Raw genomic sequence first — 21,726 nt, 5'->3', positions numbered from 1 at the left:
ACTGGAGCCTCCCGATAGATCCGACAGGTGCAGTGAGGTTGGGGATCATCCCATGCACCAGTGATGAATCCCCCCAGTAGTTGATGTTATGTAACACTAGGGCTTCCCTGTAGTGGTCACAATCAGTACCTGTGGTGATGGGAGGGTGTCCATGATATCATAATAAAATATTTCTGCTAAATGTTGCCAATTATTTACATAATTAATTCATTTAACTATTTGGATGTCACCGCCATGAATGCTATGACATAATAAAGCTTTCTGCCTACAGACATCTCCATGAGGTTTATGATGTTGCACCAATACAATAGGTTATGTATATATTGTTTTTAGGTAAATGTATCCGCTCCTCATCACAGTCCATATATGCAGACATGCCATTGCCAGATGGGGACAAAATGACTAAACTTCCAAAATCTAATCTACAAATATTTGCAAGGAAAATGATTCATTTGTGAATTAGTCACAACTGGAGCAGAGAAAAATTTATTTTCCTGGAAAGGAAAAAAAAAGAAGTTGCACTTGGCTAGAGGTCCTGTAAGTTGTGCAGTGATTTCAGCAGCGGCTGATACTTGTGGAGGGTGGTACATTGTCTCAGGTTGATACTCTGCTCCCCTCCCACTGAATTCCAGGCTGTATATAAACTCGCCTCAGCCCTATAACACTTGGCAGTTCTCCCTTTCCATTTACAGGGAGCATTTGGGGGACTAAACAATGAAGGTTATATTTTTATCAGTCTTTGCCATTTTTGTTCTGTCTGCATTTGACCGTGCAGATAGTAATGGCTACTATGACAAGATCCTGACTCACAGCCGCATAAGGGCCAAAAAGCAAGGGTGAGTATCATCATTTATCCTTATCTGTTATAACATCACTTTTTACCTGACTTTTGTTTTTGGAAACTGTTGTATGTACAGAAAATTACATCATTTGGAAATATCTTTTTACCCACTTTTTATAAAATGAATAGTTGTATCAATAGATAGATACATGATAGATAGATAGATAGATAGATAGATAGATAGATAGATAGATAGATAGATAGATAATTGATACATAGAAAGATAGATAGATACATAGATAAAATACAAAAATTAAGCAGCACTCCAGATCCAAGCAGGTAAAAGTAAAGTAGAGTATATTACAAAACTGGCTAGATAGATAGTGGATAGATAGATAGATAGATAGATAGATAGATGGTGGATAGATAGATAGATAGATAGATAGATAGATAGATAGATAGATGGTGGATAGATAGATAGATAGATAGATAGATAGATAGATAGATGGTGGATAGATAGATATATTGATAGATACTGATAGATACTGATAGATACTGGGTGGATATAGATAGTGGATGGAAATATAGATAGAGATATACAGATGATAGATAGATGGGTAGATAGATACATAGATTACAGATGGATATGAGAAAGATAGATAGATAAATAGATAAATGATAGATAGATATAAATATACTGTAGATATCTGTTTAAACACTGATGATAATAGATAGATAGATAGATAGATAGATAGATAGATAGATAGATAGATAGATAGATGGATAGATAGATAGATAGATAGATAGATAGATAGATAGATAGATAGATAGATAGATAGATGGATAGATAGATAGATAGATAGATAGATAGATAGATAGATAGATAGATAGATACTGTAGATAGAAAGATAAAAAGTTAGTTAGATAATGTAGATAAATAGCTGATTGATGAAAGATTGATGGATGCATAGATATATGGATATATGGATAGATAGATAGATAGATAGATAGATAGATAGATAGATAGATAGACAGATAGCTGATTGTTGGATAGCTAGATGGATGCATAGGTAGATAGATGATAAACATTTACAAAGATTACAATATAATAGAATTATATTTAAAAGATAGATATGATAATGAGAGATGTAGACAAAACAAAGTCATTTTGCTTATTATTCAGAATTTTAGAATGTTTTTACAGATTTTTAGAAACTTTGCATTTTACAGAAAGTTTTTAGAAACTTTATAAATAAAGTCGAACCCCTTACATGCCTATCACAGAGATGTAGCAGGGCTGAACACATTGCATTTCTTTTGTGCAATGTAATAACTGCACAGTAAGACAATACTGTAGAATAACCAGCAGTCCTATGTAAATCCAGAGATACCACAGTATCACTAGTCCCAAATGAGAATTATTAATCATCTCTCAGTTTGTCTGTATTGATATTTATAGAAAGAGCATCTTAACCATCTATCCACCTCTGTATATCTAGACCTTTAGAAAGATTTATGACTCTTTTTATGGAAAGTTGTATTGGATGTGGAGTTTTCTATACGCAGTTTTACATACATAGTAGTTGTGTTAAGAATATAGTAGGTCGGAGTGCCCCCTAATGTAATAAGCGGTGTGAAGGGTTAGTTTACCACTCTGTGGGGCAGGGGGTATTGTTTGCATAGCTGTGCTTGGTGTTCTGCACACTGGAGATGGGTATTACTAACTCTAATTGCATTTCATTGTACGGGGAACCTTCCGAACAAAGAAACAGCCTTCACCTCCCGGAGCACATGGTTTTTACAAGACTTGCTAATGGATGGGAGACCCCTGTAAAAAAAAAAGCAATAAAGAGCCTAGTAACATGTTCCAGGCACCTGGCGGTGACCACTGGAAAGTCCACTACACATAAAGCTGCCTTTGTTTCCTTATTAAGACACCAGGATGGGGGCAAGCGGAAAGGGACCCGACAAAAATCCTAATTATTCACATTAATTAAATGAAATATTTTCTTTCATTAATTTTTTTTCCTTAATTTCATTCTTTTCAGCCCAAATGTCTGCGCCCTGCAACAAGTCATGGGAACCAAAAAGAAGTACTTCAGTACCTGCAAAAACTGGTACCAGGGCGCCATCTGTGGCAAAAAGGCGTAAGTCACCCTAATAAATTTACCACCTATATTATTGATGGACTTTATAATATGGATCTTTACATGTAGGATGGAAAATCTATGTTATAGGATTGGGTGCAGAGTCGTATGAGTTCCTGTGGGATTAGCTGCCAGATGATGGTTTCCATTAGAGATTAATATTTATTGTGAAAGATTTATACTTGCGGCTTCACTTTTTAAACAATTTACACAATATGAAACTTTATAGTGTATGAGAGAACTTCCAGGCGTGGAATCTGAATAAACAGGGCTCCATAGAAGTATACTTAGATAAAATGTGATAATTTTACATAATAAATGCTTCATATTCCCAAAGGGGACACACACAAGTCTCGCTCAGCATAGTTTGATACAGTGCTCGGTGGAGGGGTTGTATCTTTGCATTCACACAATGTGAATGTGTAGACTTTGCATCAGACGACTGTGCATTCTGCATGGTATATACATTGTTACAAGATAGCAGTAAATTTACAATAAACATAACAAATTTTAAGAATTTTTATTTGTTTGTACTTAATCTGGCAGTGTGCATATATGTTGCGGTCAATGAAGTGGGTTTGTGTTCTAGATTGTTCACATCATACATTAATGGAGATCTACCATTTGTTTTTATGTATTGTGAACTAAACATACCTTGAGAATGCTGTAGCTACACTGATGCAGAAACATATGTTACGTAATCCCTGAACCAAGTGGTTTTGCTCAAAAAAACTATTATAAAATTGAGGACCTTGGGAAAGCTGGGTGTAGACTGGCTTCCATACATAAAAGAGCTTCCTGAATTGTCCACACAGGACTCAACTTGAGCTGAATGACTCATACACAGCAGCTGGGGGATGGTGCAGAGATTGATTACTTCTGCCTGTCAGGGAAAACACAGTGATGACATATTCTCGACTTATGCTATGCAGGAGATTGGAGCAGTGCATAATTAGGGTGAGGAGAGTAGTTGCAGAAACCGCTCAGTTCAGGGATTAAACAAGATATGTTTCTGCATCAGTGTCACTACAGCATTCTCAAGGTATGTTTGCTTCACTATGCATAAAATCAAATGGTAGATTTCCTTTAAGCATGATACCATAGGTTTGGATGAACTCACTAGACACGTTAAGGCAATGTCATTGGATTATATTGTATTAAAAAATTGCACAAAATATTGAGTTAAGACCAGTTTCACACACTAGAAAACATCAGAGCACCAACTGGTAATAGATGAACATGTTCATCTGTACAAAATATTGTGCTGCCTTAAATGATGCAGACGTTTTGGACTTCTTGAAAGTTCTCAGAATAATGCATTTGGCTATAAGAGCCTGGAGTCTACTCTGAAATGTGACTTGTTTCCTTAGAAGGATGGTTTTCTTCCTTTTGAAGAGTGTTATTTTGAGTCCTTCTCCCAAGGAGTATTGCTTTTAGGACTACCTACTCGCTGGGTCTCCACAAGCAGAAATTGGACCTATACTATGTCATCTGATATCAGGGATTGTTATTTAAAGAGGACCTTTCACCTCCGTCTTCCACCATCTCCAACTTTTTGCATCAGGTGTCACTGGTTCCACCACAGTTGGAATTTTTTCTCTAGCCCCCACATCTCCAGAGAAAGCAGTGTTGTTATTTTTGGCTCCCAATGTATTTATTAAGCTGCTTATTGTCAGATGGGCTGGATAAGATTTCCTGGCTCCGCCTACCTGTCAGTAAGAAAGACGAATTACACATTCTTTAGGAGTGGTGGGGGGAAAGAAACAACCCAACTGCATTCTAATTTGGGGAGAACGGCCTATCATAGGATGCTAGCAGTTGAAGTTGGGTACTGAAAGGACCCCTTTAAGTAACTGCTCAACATATTGAGAGTTATTTTTATAGATTTTCTTTGGTTTAGTGTTTGGACAGTATTATAATTTTTCTTGGGCAGACTATAGTAAATGCAGACAAACCGTTCTGGCTTTGTGTTTACGCAGTCATTATTTAAGTTAAGCTGGTATTATGATTACTTACTACCAGTTCTATCCTAAACCAGACTTAAAGAAAAATTCTTAAAGGGGCAGTCCAAGTTAGAAGACATTGGGGCAGATTTATCTAGCTGTCTAAAAATCAAAATGTTCTTAGTTGCCCATGGCAACCAATTGCAGCTCCACTTTAAAATATTCATGAGCACTGGTAAAATGAAAACTGAGCTGTAATTGGTTGCCATGGGCAACTAGAAATATTCTGACTTTTAGACAGCTTGATAAATCTGCCCCATTATGTTATTTCACCTACCCGAAAAAGGAATTCTGAGTTTAAAGGATGAAAGTCTATTTTTGACATCTGTGTACCAATCAGAAGATGGTATTCTACCAAAAGGTTTTGTGTTTTTTTTATTTTTTGCTTTTTTTCCTAGTAACAAGTTAAGTTTACAATTCTTCATCATTTTTTAAACACACCTCTCTTATAGAGTAATTGTTTCCTCTTTTTCTTAATAGAGAAAAAATGCAAAAACTACAGCAAACAAAAATGGTTAATGCAAACAAAACAAAAGTAAACAAAATAACTTCATTGTACTATAGGGCAAAAGTTTCAAAAATATGGAATATAAATGTTAAAACTTCATGGAGAAAAGTAGCAAAATGGTTAAAATGCTCAAAAGAGATTAATTTTGATTCTATCCTTAATTTTTATTGGGTAACCAGTAATACTAAATTTATCCTGTGGGGGCAGTAAAGGGAAGCCAAACTTTTGTTGTCTGGTCTTTCTATAGCAGTGATAGCGAACCTAAGGCACTTGTGCCAGAGGTGGCACTCAAAGCCCTTTCTGTGGGCACTCAGGCCATCAGCCTGGGACAGAATTCACCAAACAGGACCAAATCCAAATAGGCAACTTATGAGATGCTGTGCTCAGCACTATTTTACAGAAACACTTCATTGACTGTTTGGAACTTCTTGAAAAGTGAGGTGTTAAAAGAACAGCATTATCTTTGGAGGTCTTCCTGCTGGACCCACCATTCTTCCTAAACAGAGAGACCCCGGAGAGAAGCTACAACGAGAGTCTGAATTTGCCCACCTTCTTTCAACTGTATTGGTGGCCTCAGGTGGCCAATACAATGAAAGAAATGGAAGAACAGGTAGCAATAAGTTACTGTTTAAAATGGCACATTGGCACATTAGGGTAAATAAGTGGGTTTTGGTTGTAGTTTGGGCACTCGGTCTCTAAAAGGTTTGCCATTACTGTTCTATAGAACCAGAACAAGCAATGTCTGTCAGAGGTTCCTTGGACCCACCAGATAAAATTCAAAGTGGGTGAGAGTGGGGGGTCTTTATATAACATAACCATGAGGTGACTCTTTGGTATGATAAACTAGGGAATATTTTAGGGAACAGGGGACTGTTTTAGTTTCGAAATTGTTAATACTGACACGTCAGTTCCCTTCAAAGGGGCCCACTGAGGCTCTGTCACCCAAGGGCCTTCCGAAAACCTGGAGCCGACCCTGCTACTGATTGACCTCTGTGGTTTAGTATTGGTTTAGACCCTGGGGCCACTGGAGGATCCTCTGGTACTCTGGTGAACCCAACACTGAGAACATCTGTAACTTTTTTAACAATCCTCCTCCGAAAGTTTCTGCATTCCACCTTCTCATTGAAGGATAGTGCACAGAAAGATATGCAGTAACATTGATTGCAAACGGAAAGTTATCTATTCTCACACATTTCTTTTCCTAGCCACTAGGAGGAGCAGTGACACTTCCATCACCCCCTCATACTGTACCAATAACTTCAAAATAACAATAAATGTCCTCGTTTCCAATTTTATTGCAATTCTCGTGTTTTTCTCTATAAACGTATATTGTTTTGATAGAGATGCAACTTTACTTAAAATGACAGCTGTAGCTTTTGGACATGTTCCCATTTAAAATCCATTTTTTTGTGATCTGTAATGCTACAGGGTCTACCCCAACTAGTGTATAATTATTCTAAAGGGGCAAATTCAATCCATAGCTCCCATTAGGGCCATTGCATTAACTATTGTTATAGACTTTATGAACATTCAGAATGTTGCAAACGAATGACATTGATTTTGATCCATATGGGAGTCACATCCGATCCAACATGTTCCTAAAATATCCTAATTCTAACCTGTTAACTACATTTACTGTACACTGTAATGGTTAATATAATGTGCCACCCCAGGCTGTACAGTATGTGGAGGAGTGCATTCACTATCTACATACTTACATCACAACGTGATGTCCTACGAAATCGGTAAGGGAGGCTTATCTCTGTGTACTTGAAGGGAGTGGACATTATTTTACTCTATGTCACTGTTTTGGCAAATTAATAAATTGTGAGATGGAATAAATGTTACACGTACTTGATATATTCAAGGAATAATACACGTTAGACAAGGCTTGGCCGCATTTGCCTAGCTGACCATATGCATGTGGTGTTCACCTGACATTTATGTAGGGCTCAATAGGTATTTGGGAGTGATTTGTTCCCTTCTTCCCACTGAAAAGGTCTGCATGGTGTGCAAACAGAGTGTGCATGTATATGAGGGGGTCAGAAGAAATAGCTATTGAAGGGATATATATTGAAGAGACTCCAGCCTAGACATATTAATGGTCTGTCCATTGGAGAGGTCACTAATATGGGATTGGTGGTGGCACCAACAGACCCGTCATCCCTAGAAACTGATTGTAGTATCATTTTACACTGAATGGAGCTGGAAGGAGACAGCACTATCCAATGTGTAGTGGTGGTTCAGAGGTACTGCATGCTTGGATCATTATGAAGTAAATAGGACGCAAGACTGAAAGGCTTCTCCATATCAGACTGAGTTTTCGTCTTCAGGCTCATTCCATTCAGATGATTGCATGGGTGCTGGATGTTGAACGATAACTAATATCATATAATAGACCATTTATATGGTATAGGGCAGTGATGGCAAACCTTTTAGAGACCGAGTGCCCAAACTACAACAAAGACCCGCTTATTTATCGCAAAGTGCCAACACAGAAATGTAATTTGTGATTTATACTCCCTTCTCTGTCACAGTTTTCATTGATACCAGCACCTGAGGACACCAATAAAGCAGAAAATAGTCCCAGGTAGCACTGTCACTTTAATATACCTCTGTGCACAGCAAGTCCTGGGCTGTCTGGGACTGCAGGAAGATACCAGGAGTCATCTCTGGTGATGGCCTGAGTGCCCACAGAAAGGGCTCTGAGTGCCACCTCTGGCACCAGTGCCATAGGTTAGCCATCACTGGTATAGGGGGTTTAGGCACTGGATATCCCCCGTGTAGAAGAAGCCACCACCTCTCCCCTGAATAATAGACCTACATGTGTAATGTAGCTCCAAATGTAACAAAAATTCCAAAGCCTAAATATATTGAACCTAAACACTGATCATTGCTCTGCCTAAGTTGTGTATAGTGTGAAGTCCATTGCTGATGTGAAAGCAACTCCGTAGTTTTATGTGTTAGCAGAATGTTTGTCATTTTTCATTACTGTCATATCCAAAGGCCATAATTTGCAAGATACAGAAGTCATTGGCGGCTAAGAGAGTATTCACGTGTGATAACTTGTGGTTTTAGATGGAATAACCATTCATTTGTTGTTATTGCTTTGACCTTTGGGGTCATGTCAATCACACTGAATCAGGAATGGACCTGTCAGCAGTCCAGCCGAGTTCCTGTTATTATAGCTATATGCATGTTAAAAGTAACTTCAGACAAAGAAAGTAAATATGTTATATTTTATTGGAATAGTAGGACATGTAGATTCTTTAAATATCATTTTAAGTGTGTCAATGTACCAAATACAGTGATTGAGATATGAAAGTGATATGTTATATATGTACAGTGTGTAGGGTTTTATTCATGCTACATGGATAAACATGGGTGTCAGTGATTGGTATCATTGCCCCCCAACAGTAGGGTTAGGATCTAACCATAGAAAAAACTTTCCCATTTTTTAATGTTCTTTCAGTGTTTGTGTAGGTTTCTTCCAGGTCTCATGGTTACATCTTACTCTCTAAATAGGGTTAATTAGCTTCCTGAACAATTGACCCCAATGTGTGACTCTGACATATGGAAAATAGATTGTGTGCCCAGCTGGGAATAGGAATGTATGTGTCTCATGGCATTAAATGTACAAGAATGTAGAAAACATTGACAGTATTTAAGCTATCTGACTTGTTTAGAATTTTTATTGATATTTTTCTCACGTTCTCCACTTTAGCATTCAAAATGCCTGCTTGACTTATGACCAGCACACATTCCTATTATACATTGTGAATATTGCAACAGATTTACTAAGAGAATTTGTGTCTGAATTAGTGAAAAACTCTGATTTGCCAATGTTTTTTATGGGTTTTAGACTTGTTTTGTATCTTTCTACACAAGGGAAAAAGACATTGGGGCACATTTACTAAGGGCTTTGCGCCGCACTTCTGTAGGACTTTGCAAGTTCTTTTAGGTGTAAACTGCTTGTTAAGGTATTTAAGAAGTGTCTGCACCACAAATATGTGGCACGCAACCGGTTTGTGGCGCAGCTGCACTAGGCATCATGCAACACAAATTAGGGGGCGTTCCGGTGCTCAGGAGGACAGTGCACTTGATTTAACATGCAAAGTCTATCGCACGTCCCCAAGGTTAAAGGTGGACCACAAAAAAGTTGGTGAACTCTGTCGGGCCAGTGCAGGGAAGCGACATATTCATGATTTCTGGCGCACAATCTTAATGTATCTGGCACTTAAAATCTCTTAAAATCTCATCTAGATACTGCTGTCATTCAAAATTTTATAAATTGTGATAGGACCCCTTTGGTAAATTTTTGGTTTTGGTTATATACTAATTTTCAGGACAATTGGAGCAACATCAGTTCTGACTGAATAGATTCGGACCTAAACTGAATCTATTGAAAAATTTGGCAAAGCTTCAGAGAAATTAACCTTGGATGATTCAATCCTCTGTAATCACTGGCCTTAGTGGTGACCTCTATACGTATGACATTTCTGTGACCGTCCTTATCTTGGAGCTGGATGGCCCCTTTAAGAATTGTCTCATATTAAGAGCTAAACATAAACTCCACATCAGTTTACCTGCGGCTCTGTACAATACATTGTACATTACACTATGTAATGTAACCTGACCTCCACAGTGTAAATGTGTGTCGGCCAATCTTCTGCAGTTCCTGTTGTAAATTATCAGGAGGAGAAGAAAACTCCTCGCCATGAAATCCTGATTTGAGATATTCTTTGAAATGTCCCATCTGTTTGCTGTTAAAATCACAAGCTCAGACAAATCCGGCCTGCAAATTGAGGTAGTGATGGCACATTTTACTTTCTAAGTAAAAGTGAATAGATGAAAATGACTTTGAAGTCCGAACAATGAGAAGATTATCTCTGTTTATTTTATGGAGTGGAAGGGATTTTCCGCCTGGAGCCAAAAGGCCCATGTACGTATATCGTGTTTAACATATCAGATATTAGCGCTAGGGTTAGGTACTGTACAGAGCAATATTTAGACCATATGTTAGAAATCAGAAAGGAGACATTCCTAAATGACATGATGAATGTGGAGGATTGGGATCCAAGATATGAAGACTAGGTTTTTAATATAGAGACCTAGTCTTAACATATACCCTACTAGGGCATATGGATCCTATAGAGGAGGGTGTGGGGCTCTTCTTGGAAAACTTTTTTGCACCTTAAAATATCAGTTATCGTTCTGATAGGAGTGGCCCATCCATTATATTGATATTGTGGCTCATCAAGTGAACCACTGATCACAATAAGAAGGGTCTCTTCTAACCACTAAGTAATGGAAGCAACTTGACAGATATGATCAGCTGATCCATGAATTCTTTATAGGAATGCCAGAGATAGCCGAATATCATACTCCAGCAGTTCCATAAATGGCACAGCAATACTCTTGTGAAACTATGTTGTCCCTTATTCTGTGGATATGTGTAACTTGATATATCTTGAATACTCTCTGATAATACATCCATTACAGAAGGTAGATGATCAACTCAAGATTTCCCAGATAACGCAATCCCCAGAATTGATATCTAAACTACTCATATCTAAGAAAGGTATAAAAGGATGTTTTCCTATCCGAAACGCGTAGGCTGCTGCTGTCCTTCTGAGTGGAAGTTTTGTATTGCTATATATGCATTAAATAAAGAAGTCATCAGAGTTTGGATCCTGGCTGGACCGTGCATTTATTTTTACTGGATTGTTTTACCCGGACAGAGGGGTGGCCCGCGCCGGATCTTATATTACTCTGGGAGGTGAGCTGCCATTTCCTTCTCATCATGCACTCTAGTAATGTCTGGCCACCAGGGCAGAAGTTATATTCCCATTACAGCCATGATTCTCTCAGATGGGAATTCCCTTTTTTTTAGGTATTGTTTGGTAATCACAACTTATAACCTATCCACAGAGATAAGTGTCTGATCTCCGATTGTTGGGACCACCATGGATCACCAGTGGGGGAGTCTCATGTCTCCCATTTGAGTGGAAGGATATCTCTTGTCTATGGAGTGATACATGTCAATTCCAGAGACATTGAATGGAACTAATCTGGGACTGTATGGCAGAGATTCCCACTTGTCACTAGTGCCATAGTTGGAATATTTTACTGAAGCTTTATTTCTTACCAGAACTATAGTTTTCCATGACTCAGGAAAGTGTTTTTTCATTGCTAGGCCACTATCAGGCTATAAATACTGTACCGGCCGTCCGGGACTTACGGACACCCAACTTCCAGACGACTGCTAGTTACAGGTGACCTCTCTGCCCACTGTGACCTCTGATTAAACTCTCTGGTTGCTTTACTTTATTCCTTGGTGCCATGAAAGTTCCAAACTTGAAAAAAAAAATTGTCTAGAGTTATAAATTTACAATTATAAAATCTGCCTGTACAGACTTACATCCAAATTCAACTTAAAGAGTAACCGTCATTTCAGATGATTTTTGATATTGTGGGGGGGGGGGGGGGAGTGTAGTGAACATTTTTCTAGTATAATTCATTAAGAAATTCTGCTTATTTTCTTTTAAACAAACAGACTGCTAAGTGCCCCTTTTCTTCTACGTTGCCATGGAAAATCTGTCTACAGAATTGAAGACAGGTCTCTCACACCCCCCTTCCCCTATATCAGTGATGGCTAACCTATGGCACTGGTGCCAGAGGTGGCACTCGGAGCCCTTTCTGTGGGCACACAGGCCATCACCAGAGATGAGTCCAGGTATTTTCCTGCAGTCCCAGGCAGCCCAGGACTTGCTGTGCACAGAGGTATTTTAAAGTGACAGCTCTACCTGGGACTATTTTCTGCTTTATTGGTGTCCTCAGGTGCTGGTATCAATGAAAACTGTGACAGAGAAGGAGTATAAATCACAAATTAAATTTCTGTATTGGCACTTTGCGATAAATAAGCGGGTCTATGTTGAAGTTTTGGCACTCGGTCTCTAAAAGGTTTGCCATCACTGCCCTATATGTTACACAGCTGTGAGTGTTAACCCTCCCTGCTCTCTCCATGGCTATAGTATGCTATGAGCACTATATTCAAATATCCAGCTGAAAGTGAAGGAGCCATTTACAACACAGGAGGATTAGATGTGAGCTCATGCAGCCTCCATAGACAAACACTGTACAGACTGCAAGGACTATTTTATACTATTGGATGGAGTAGCTGGATTTTTATTTTACAAACTAAGAAAAATTTGTTAATATATTAGGAAAATGTTCACCACACACCCTCCCCCACACAATATAAAAAATGATCTCAAATCTAAGGGACCTATCTTGTACATAATCCGGGGACTGCCTGTATTTGTAAAGTTGTACTTTATGTGTATGTGTTTTACTTTTAGGCTGCATTCGCCCATAAACATCAATGTTCATGTGTATGTTGAATACTCTTGGCTACTCTCTAATCCACACACCAAACAAAATGGAAATAGGAGAGTTAAAGGACATCTACCATCATGATCAAGGGTTGTAACCGAAGCACAATTACATGCTGTTGTGTGCCCCTTCTGGCAGGATCAGCTATTCTTTGAGCTTCTTTTGCTCTTATTCTCACAAAAACAAGGCTTTAAAAATTATGCAAATTACCCTGAGAGGCTCCAGGCTCCATAGAGGTTAATGGAGCCTAGAGCCCCTCAATCTCATTTGCATAATTGTTAACACTATTTTCTGTAAAATCAAGGGCATAAAAAGCTAAAAGAGGATCAGATTCCGTCAGAGCAGACAAACATATAAGTTTGCTTGGTTTAGGGTCCTGTTGGTAGTTTTCCTTTAAGCAATTTCAAGTGCAAAAATATCCAGGTAGCATGGAAACACTGTATAACTCTGGTTAAGCTCATAAACACTAAATAATAGACCAAAAGAAAATGAAGAGGAACACCAGTAGGTATTAAGATAAATATAAAACACTCATTTAATTGAATATACATTAAAAAGTAGTCCCTGACACGTGTTTTGATCAGCAGATCTTTGTCAAATTCTGCTGATCTAAACCAATTTTCAGATCAACATCTGAAAAGAGTTTGTATGTTTTCTCTGTGTTTGCGTGGGTTTCCTCTGGGTCCTCCGGTTTCCTCCCACACTCCAAAACATACTGGTAGGTTGATTAGATTGTGAGCCCCATTGGGGACAGGGACCGATTTGGCTCTGTGCAGCACTGCGTAATCTGTGTGCTCTATATAAATAAAGGAATTATTATTATTATTATTTGTAAAAAATGTTTGGGGCTTGGGGTTGGAGGTTCACTGTACAGTAACCTAGATTCAAGTCTAGCAGAACAATTTAAGTTCTGCTTAGAAATGTTATCCTTCTACTTCAACAGCAACCAATACCTCAACAATATTTTATAAGAAATATCCTAGTTGGTTGTTTAACAATGTGATACATTTAGACAATCCAGTGTATCAGACGTGTCCAGGAAGTGATTTTGATAATCCTGGCATTTGTATATTTTAAGCTGCTGCTGCCAAAGTAGGATGTCACCTTTGATCTGTATGTGCAGTTTGGGAGTTTTTGACCTTGTGGTTCTAGATGAGTACATTCATGTAAGGACATGAAAGGCATTTTACGAGGTTCATATCAATACTGGGAAGGAGATACTCTACGTGTATTATTTCCCTGGGGAAATAATCTCAGCGTGCTTAAACAAATCTATAACACTATAAGGAGCTCCACATCTCAAATTTCTATATACATTTACTTGGGGGAGGGAGAAGCTTCAAATCTTTGGTGATGAATGAGTGAATGTGACAAGGCTCATGATATAGAACTTTGCTATTGAGCCCTCAGGATTATATTTAAATTGATGTTTTCAAGTACTTGTTTAAAATGTTTTTAAAACCAATATGGGAGGCAGAAGTAGCATGAATTATGACCAAGAGGGGCGAAATGTCCCCCCCCATTGCACATACCCCTAATATTTCACAGTTCATCCCCATCAACAGAAATCAAACATTTATAATATTAGTAATAACTTTCTAAATGTGTTTCACCCAGGCCCCAAATTCTGAAACTTATATAATGGGGCACATTTACTTACCCGTCCTGATGCATTCCCCGAAAGTGCATTGTCCGACCGGAATGCACTCTGCCGCGATTCACAAAGATCGTGCCCCCGATATCCTGCATGTGTCGCTTCCCCGCTCAGGTCCGACAGAGTTCACCATCTTCTTCCTGGTGCATGTAAGTGCATTGTCTTGCGACGCAATTTGAAAGTTAAATCCTGCGCTCAGTCCAAATCAGTCGGATAGTCCGATGTCACGCCCCGCCATTTCTGTCGCATGAAAGTCAGTGCAGCCGCGACACAATCCGATTGTGTGCGACATAATCCCCAGTCAAATACCTGTCACAGTGGCGCAAATCCCGAAAATGACGAAAATCTGACAAAAGTGCAGCCACGGACCCTTAGTAAATAAACCCCAATGTATTACTGATTTACATGTTGACTGCTATGGACTTCATGTTTTAGATGATATGTATGGATTGTAGTAACACAATTGTGATGTAAGAAGTTCCTTTTGAATTGGTCATTCTGTTAGGATTTAACGCTTAAGGTAGTTTCAATGTCAAGTTTGCATTAACTTTGGTTACTTCATTTACATAATCACTACAAACTCCATAGATTTTCTGCAGAAAGTTTCAAAGGTTACTCAAGACAATGCCATGTTAACTTGGATGTTGGCATTGGTTCGGCATGCTTTTGATTTTGGTTGATATAGTTTCTTGTGTTACTAGGTTTATTGATTTGGATAAAAGTTATGTTATATAGATAGTATAGATTTGGTAATATTGAGGCACATGAACACTGACTTTCAGTTGACATGGTCTCTTTACTTATTCTCACACCATGAGATTATGGTCTACTTATGCAGACTTGAGAACTTCCACATTGTTGTTTCTTGGTACTCAGTACTTGCTGGGGGTTGGCCATTCCGTTGGTTCCCATTTCCCCTGTGTTCCTTCCCTCCTGTATCTATGTCTTCGATATTGTCTAGTTTCTTTTAATTTTGTTTATCCTGTTGTTTGGGTTCTTGCTTGTTGGTTCTATTTGTGTGTTTCTTATCATAGATGATACCAGAGAGACTTAGGTTACTCCAAACCCATTCCGTCTCTTTTTCCCTTTTTTTTATCCTGCTACACACCCTAGACTTATACATGACTTTTGTGTTTTATTCTTCTTAAGTATTTTATTTTTCTTTCTAAAGATCTCAATTGACTCTTGTCAAGACAACTGATATGAGGATTGCACCTTAATTCTGCCTCATCTGTTACATTTGTTATGGTGATAAAGACAATCTGTAACGCTCAATGGGTTTACTGACAGGATATGTCATCCCCATGATCATACTGCACATTTATCTCACTTATTCTCAGCTCTGAAACATTTTTATATACAGAGGGTGAAAAAATATCAATTTTGGTCATCTAGGTAGTTATCAAAGTCATGAATGAAATTGGTGGGAATAAATGTGGGCTTAAACTTGTTGACTGTACCTGAAAATTTTGACAGTACCAGATGCCATGTATTATGTATAAATGACTACAAAGACAATACGTTGGATGCTGTATTTCAAGGTTTAGAAGTCACATTAGAAGTTTATAGAGCTGGTTTATTCACCTCTCTTTCTATCATACTCTATTATGTTGCATGTCACTTAATTTTTGTCATAATTTTTGACTGTAAGGCTACCTGCACACAAATATGTGTAATATCGGGTGGCACTCAACAGATTTGTGGTCCATAAGGTCTTCTCACATGACAATGTCAGTAGAAAAGGATTGAGCTGAGGCACTCAGCTCACACAAAGGGCCATGAAAACCCCACCTGTGTGTAGGAGCACATTGAATGTAAAATCTAGTGAGATCCCTAACTGTATGTAGCCCAGACAGTGGTTCACATTACTATTCTAAACTATCTCATTATTATATGAGTAAAGTGGTGGAGGACCTGGGGAGCATGTCCTCGGATCCTTTCCTATAATCAGGCTCTGGGTGTTGCCATTGCAACCATGGATATCACATGCCCCAAAAAAACAACGTTGATGTCCATGAGTTGTCTAATCCAGATAAATTTCTTTAATTTATGCAATAATTTGTGGTATTTCAAGTTTAGACCCAAAGGAGTAGTACCTAAAATGGTGAGAATCAATCCCCAAATTTCAGTACTAGACATAAAAAGATGTAAAATATTTCCATGACGTGTTCCCTTCATGTTATAGTGGAAATGATAGCAGAAGACAAAGACATGATCTCACAAATAGCATGGCACACACCGAAGGAAAGTCTTTTCTTCTTTTTTTAGTCAAAAATATTTTGTATGAAAGTCATATTTCCTTCACTGTAGTGTTTACAACAAATAGTATCATATAGAAAGCAGATCAAAATTATATGACGTTTCAGTCCTCTCAGCCTTTATCAAGTTAGATCTGTGTTTTGGGTACAGGAGCAGAAAGGAGTGGTGAGGCAGAGACAAAGGTCGAGAGGACCAAAACGTTGTATAATTTTGATCTGCTTTCTATATGATACTATTTGTTGTATAAACTACGGTGACAGCGATATGATTTTCGTACCTATGTAAATGTTTTTCACTACTGATAGAAGAAACACCTTTCCATTGGTGTGTGCCATTCTCTTTGACAGATACGACCACCACCAATATTAAAGAGAGTGTAGTATCCCTTGCTCCACAAATAATGATCTCACAAACAGTCTCATCCTACTAAATTGGTTGAAGATTTCTGGTTCTGTATTTTGGTTGATTGAACTGATCTTCTCTACTTTACCATGTCTCCTTCTTAAGTCATAAAGTGGGAAAGAAAATCTATTTAGCTATAATGTTGCCACTCATTTTCCTGGAAAACTAAAGCACATTATTAAGGTCTCACAAAAAAAAAAAAACCTTCAGCGAATTTGAGCTTTTCCAGACCTGAGTTTTGAGCCCTTGCCAAAACAATTTCCCAGATCCACTTACAATACTGCAATACATCTGTAAGGGTAAAAATGTGTTCATTTTCACTTAACTACTTTTATTCTAAATGCTCTATACATGTAGTTATCTAGGTATGTAACTACATTCATAAAGACATTCTCAAAGTCTTACGTTTTAAGACTTAAGTAAATGCTCTATCTATCAAGCAATCTCGACAATTTGATATGACCTTTGCCTATCATATATAGCTCATATATATTTAACTTGGCACTCCTCTTATGTCAAAAATTGAGGAGAATTTATTATTTATCTCTCTAGCAGGGAGTACCCACTTTTTCTCCTTTCTATCTGTGCTCCAGTGGTCATAACACCGCATCTCACCTCCATTTCCACTTATACTTTGCAATCCATGCCTGATGAAGGTCTGAATTCATAAAACCGAAACGTTGCAAAATAATAATTTTTGTTGGATTGCTGGATTAAATAAATTCTCCTAAAAGGAGTGCCAAGTTATCTCTTTTCTATACATAGGGTGTAGTTGCCTACTTGTGCACCCATATACTCCGAAACATCGAGTGACATGTATTTTCTCCAATATTCAGAATAATTAAGGCTTTCAGGCACAACTTCCCTAGCTTACATTGTTACAAGTGTAAAATTTGCCACATTTTTGAGCCCGTTGATTACCCCTTTTGGTGCATCTAATAGTCCATAATACTAGTCTTCACCTTCCCCCAAGAAGATCACTACAGGAGAAAAAAGGAGCAAAAAGTCTACTAGTATTACCTGCACTATTCGTAACTGAAATAAATAATGGTTTTGCTTCAAAGTTTCAAATGATAAATGGAATCCTTGATTGTTTAATCATTTGCATCCCTTTGCCTCTTGGTACATGGCTCCTTTAAGTATTGTTATGGGCAGCCTGAATTTATTTAGTGGACAAATAAAAGCCCTGGTATTGTTTTATAAATGGGGTATTGCTTGTAAGCCAGACTCTTTACAAAGTTACTATTGAGGCATATCTGATTCAATAGATATATCCCTTTAAATGTAAAGTACTACCCATGTTCAACAATAAAATGTTACACTATTACTAATTTATTTTAATTATTGTCTATGTTCACATAGACACATTTTAGAGTAAGCAGTTTAGATGTATGACTGTAGGCTGTTCTTGCCTTTCCTGTTTTTGTTCCATGGTAAATCTTCTCCTCCTTGTGTCTGCACTACATTTTGGTTTGGATGTGCGCCGAGCTTTGTTGTAATTAATGGCTTCCAGTAGTGGATTTCATTTATCGCAGAAAAAAAGTCATTTGTTTGAGTGCAATGCTTAAGTTCAATTGTCAAATGAAGTAAAGAACTTAGAGAGAAGAGAAAGTAAAATATTCTAAATGAAAAAATAAATAATAGAGTAGTATTCTAAAGATTCAGTATTCCGTAAAATCTCTATTTATTAATGCACATTTTTAGTAAGTAAGATGGACCATGGGCTATTAGATATGGGTAGAGGTTACACAAACACATGAAAAGTATAAATGATGAAATAACAATAGAAGATGTAAGGTAATAGCTATAAATGTGTCTGTTACCATGAGAGGGTCTTAAAGGGGTTATCCAGGAGTAGCAAAAAAATGTCCGCTTTCTCACTGAGATATAGATACCTCTGTCCATGGGTTCATTGTGGTTTTTGACTGCAGCTTAAACATTCTGAAACATAACCTGATTACAGAATGGTCAGAAATAGTGATGGTTAAAAAAACAGCTTCTTTAATAATACATAGTAGGTGAAAGTCCCTTTCAAAAATTTTTGCACCGGGGCCTAAGAAGTCAAATTTGTTTAAAAGAAAAATAAAAAACCCTCTTATCAGTAGCTCCGATAGTCTTTGTATGTTAATATCTATAGATGTATGAGCTATGATCTGGAATAACAGTTTAGCTACAGTGCCTACAGAAGATCTGAGACACACCTACTCTCTGCAGCACTGCCCCCTGCACCAATGATTAGACAGGAGGTGTGTCTCAAGCTAATAGGCAGATGTCATCAAAAGTCTGAGTAAAACTTGTTGAACCCCATATTAAGTCTACTAGCTATGTATTGGGCACAGAAAAACTTGTTAGCTGATATCCCACAGTACATTGGCAATGAGATACGAGTGAATCGGAAACATTTCCTTCCATAGGGTTTTGTAAATGGTTACATTTTCTGCATTTGCCACAAGGCAATGAATGCAGAAATTCTTTCTCCTTCCATGTCCTACATGTGCCTCAGGGTTTCTAGAACAGAATGAAATACTTTGATATGTACTTTTTTTCATAAAAATAGAAGCTAAAGTTCTTTAGGCTCTAATTTAAAAGATTGTGGTCTCATTGTAGTAAATTGAGAACTGATTGTCACAGAGAGGATTCCAGAAAACTTTTGTTCACCCATTTATTTGGCCTAGTATCTTCTGCAGTTTATAGTATTTAATCTCTGAATCCCAAATGTCTCTAATATACAAATAGCCCCTTGTGCAAATAATCTTGTACTTTACGTTGTATTAAAACTGTATCATGTTACACAAAGGCACAGTGATCACTACGATCATTCAATACATTCAGTATAAAAAATCCCAATTTTGGAATTACTGGATAGTATGAGATTTGTTCTGTATGAACCATTGCTATTTTTTTTAATCTGCAAAGGTCTTTGCTTCATTTGGCCTGTCGCCACACTAATTGATGTTGTGCAGATGGTGGATATAGATTCTGTATTACTGCTATCGGAGGTCATATAAGGTCTACATTACAGGGGCATGTTGTTCACATTATATTGGAACATATTGTACACAAGACACAAGTACAATGCTTTGTATTCAGTCCAATGAATTTACTGTAATTACCTTTTCTCAAAATACTTGTGGGTTGTCAATACACTGGTGAATACTCTGGACATGGAATTATATTCAATGGAATCAAAATTACTAAAACCAATCATAAATATCAAAGATTACCAGGTTGTTATATATTGTGAGAATGTCTCTTACACATGTTTTACACAAACTGGTTCGTAAAATGTTTGACACACATTGTATTGGTATCTGGCTATAAGTGAGTGGGGTTATGGGACCTGCTTTGGCAAATCTCTATCTTCAAAGAGGCCAATAATTGGCCACAAGGGTCCTGGGAACCACAGCATGATGGCTGGAAGTACCAGCATAATTAGACTCTCCTTATTTTTGGAAATCTGAAAAAAAAAAAGAAATCTTCAATGTCACATATGAGCTAAACATCAAACTCTTCTCTACATTCATGGCTTGTATATGAAATAGTTTATTTTGTTTGATATAATATAGTAATATATATCAGGTACACACAGATAGAGTTAATGCTAAGGGTTGGACGGGCTCCTTTTTATATCTGTTCTGATACTCAACAATAACTGGTTCCCTGTATGATTGTTATAACACTGGGGAGAAACTGGAGAAAAGCCCAGTTTGTGTAGGAGCCCAAACAGTTTATAAAAAAAAGTCACAATGAAGTCTCACTACAAACCAATTTTATGTGCAAAACGTTGTGGCTCCATGATACATAGTTTGGTAGTTGGTAAGAGTTTGATAATTGTAGAACTCACAACTACATCGGAAACCTCAAGAACTCCTGCAGGAAAACATTCATTCTCTATTAAGTAATACATCAGATTACTCAACCTTACATAACCATATACTGTAATATCAAAAGTCTGAGTGTAGGGACGTAGTTGAACTACTTTAAACAATAGATCATATAATTCATCATATAATACATTATAGAATTGTAGATGATTCTAAACATTAATTTATAATAATTTTCCTTCTCAACAGTACTGTCCTTTACGAATGCTGTCCTGGCTACATGAAAATGAAAGATCAACAAGGATGTCCTGCAGGTAAACTCACAAAGAGGACCAACTTTCCAGAAGTCTTTAGTAGTAGGGTCTCTGAATAGCAGTTATTGCATTAACTGCTGGAACGTCCATGGGTCCATTCCTAATGCCAATATCTGAGGAAGGTCATGTTTTATCGAAACGTCATATGAATTTGAGTGGATTCTTATGAGTATAAAAACATCTAAAAAGCATATAGAATTGAGTGCCATCTTCTCTATTCTTAAACACATCTGGGCTTGGGACCATAGTTTGGCACCATCAAACACTATAGGAGTGCTGTGAAATTCTTACAATATCATTATGCCCATTAAGGCATTTGTAAGACATCCAAACACATCTTCCTGTTCCCAAGTAAACTATTATTTCAGAGAAAAATTCTATTTTTATCTTTATGCAAATTAGATTATCAGGGGTTGGGTGATGCCGACTGGTGCATGTG

General features: G+C 37.6%; 1 protein-coding gene across 5 annotated transcripts in view; it reads left to right on the top strand.

The window, feature by feature from the left end:
* The first annotated feature begins 649 nt into the window (after nt 1-649).
* Nucleotides 650-21,726, top strand: part of POSTN (periostin) — a 56,440-nt gene continuing 35,363 nt past the window's right edge. For all 5 annotated transcript variants that reach the window (XM_072134441.1, XM_072134442.1, XM_072134443.1 and 2 more), the window contains exons 1-3: nt 650-836; nt 2,830-2,928; nt 21,223-21,287. In XM_072134441.1, coding sequence (XP_071990542.1) covers nt 715-836; nt 2,830-2,928; nt 21,223-21,287 — 286 coding nt within the window. In that variant the 5' untranslated portion in view covers nt 650-714. The remainder of the gene's footprint in view (nt 837-2,829; nt 2,929-21,222; nt 21,288-21,726) is intronic.

This window comes from Engystomops pustulosus, chromosome 2, assembly GCF_040894005.1.
Source record: "Engystomops pustulosus chromosome 2, aEngPut4.maternal, whole genome shotgun sequence".
NCBI classification, from domain to species: Eukaryota; Metazoa; Chordata; class Amphibia; order Anura; family Leptodactylidae; genus Engystomops; species Engystomops pustulosus.
Note: the sequence above shows the minus strand (reverse complement) of the source record. Positions and strands in the feature narration are given on the sequence as shown.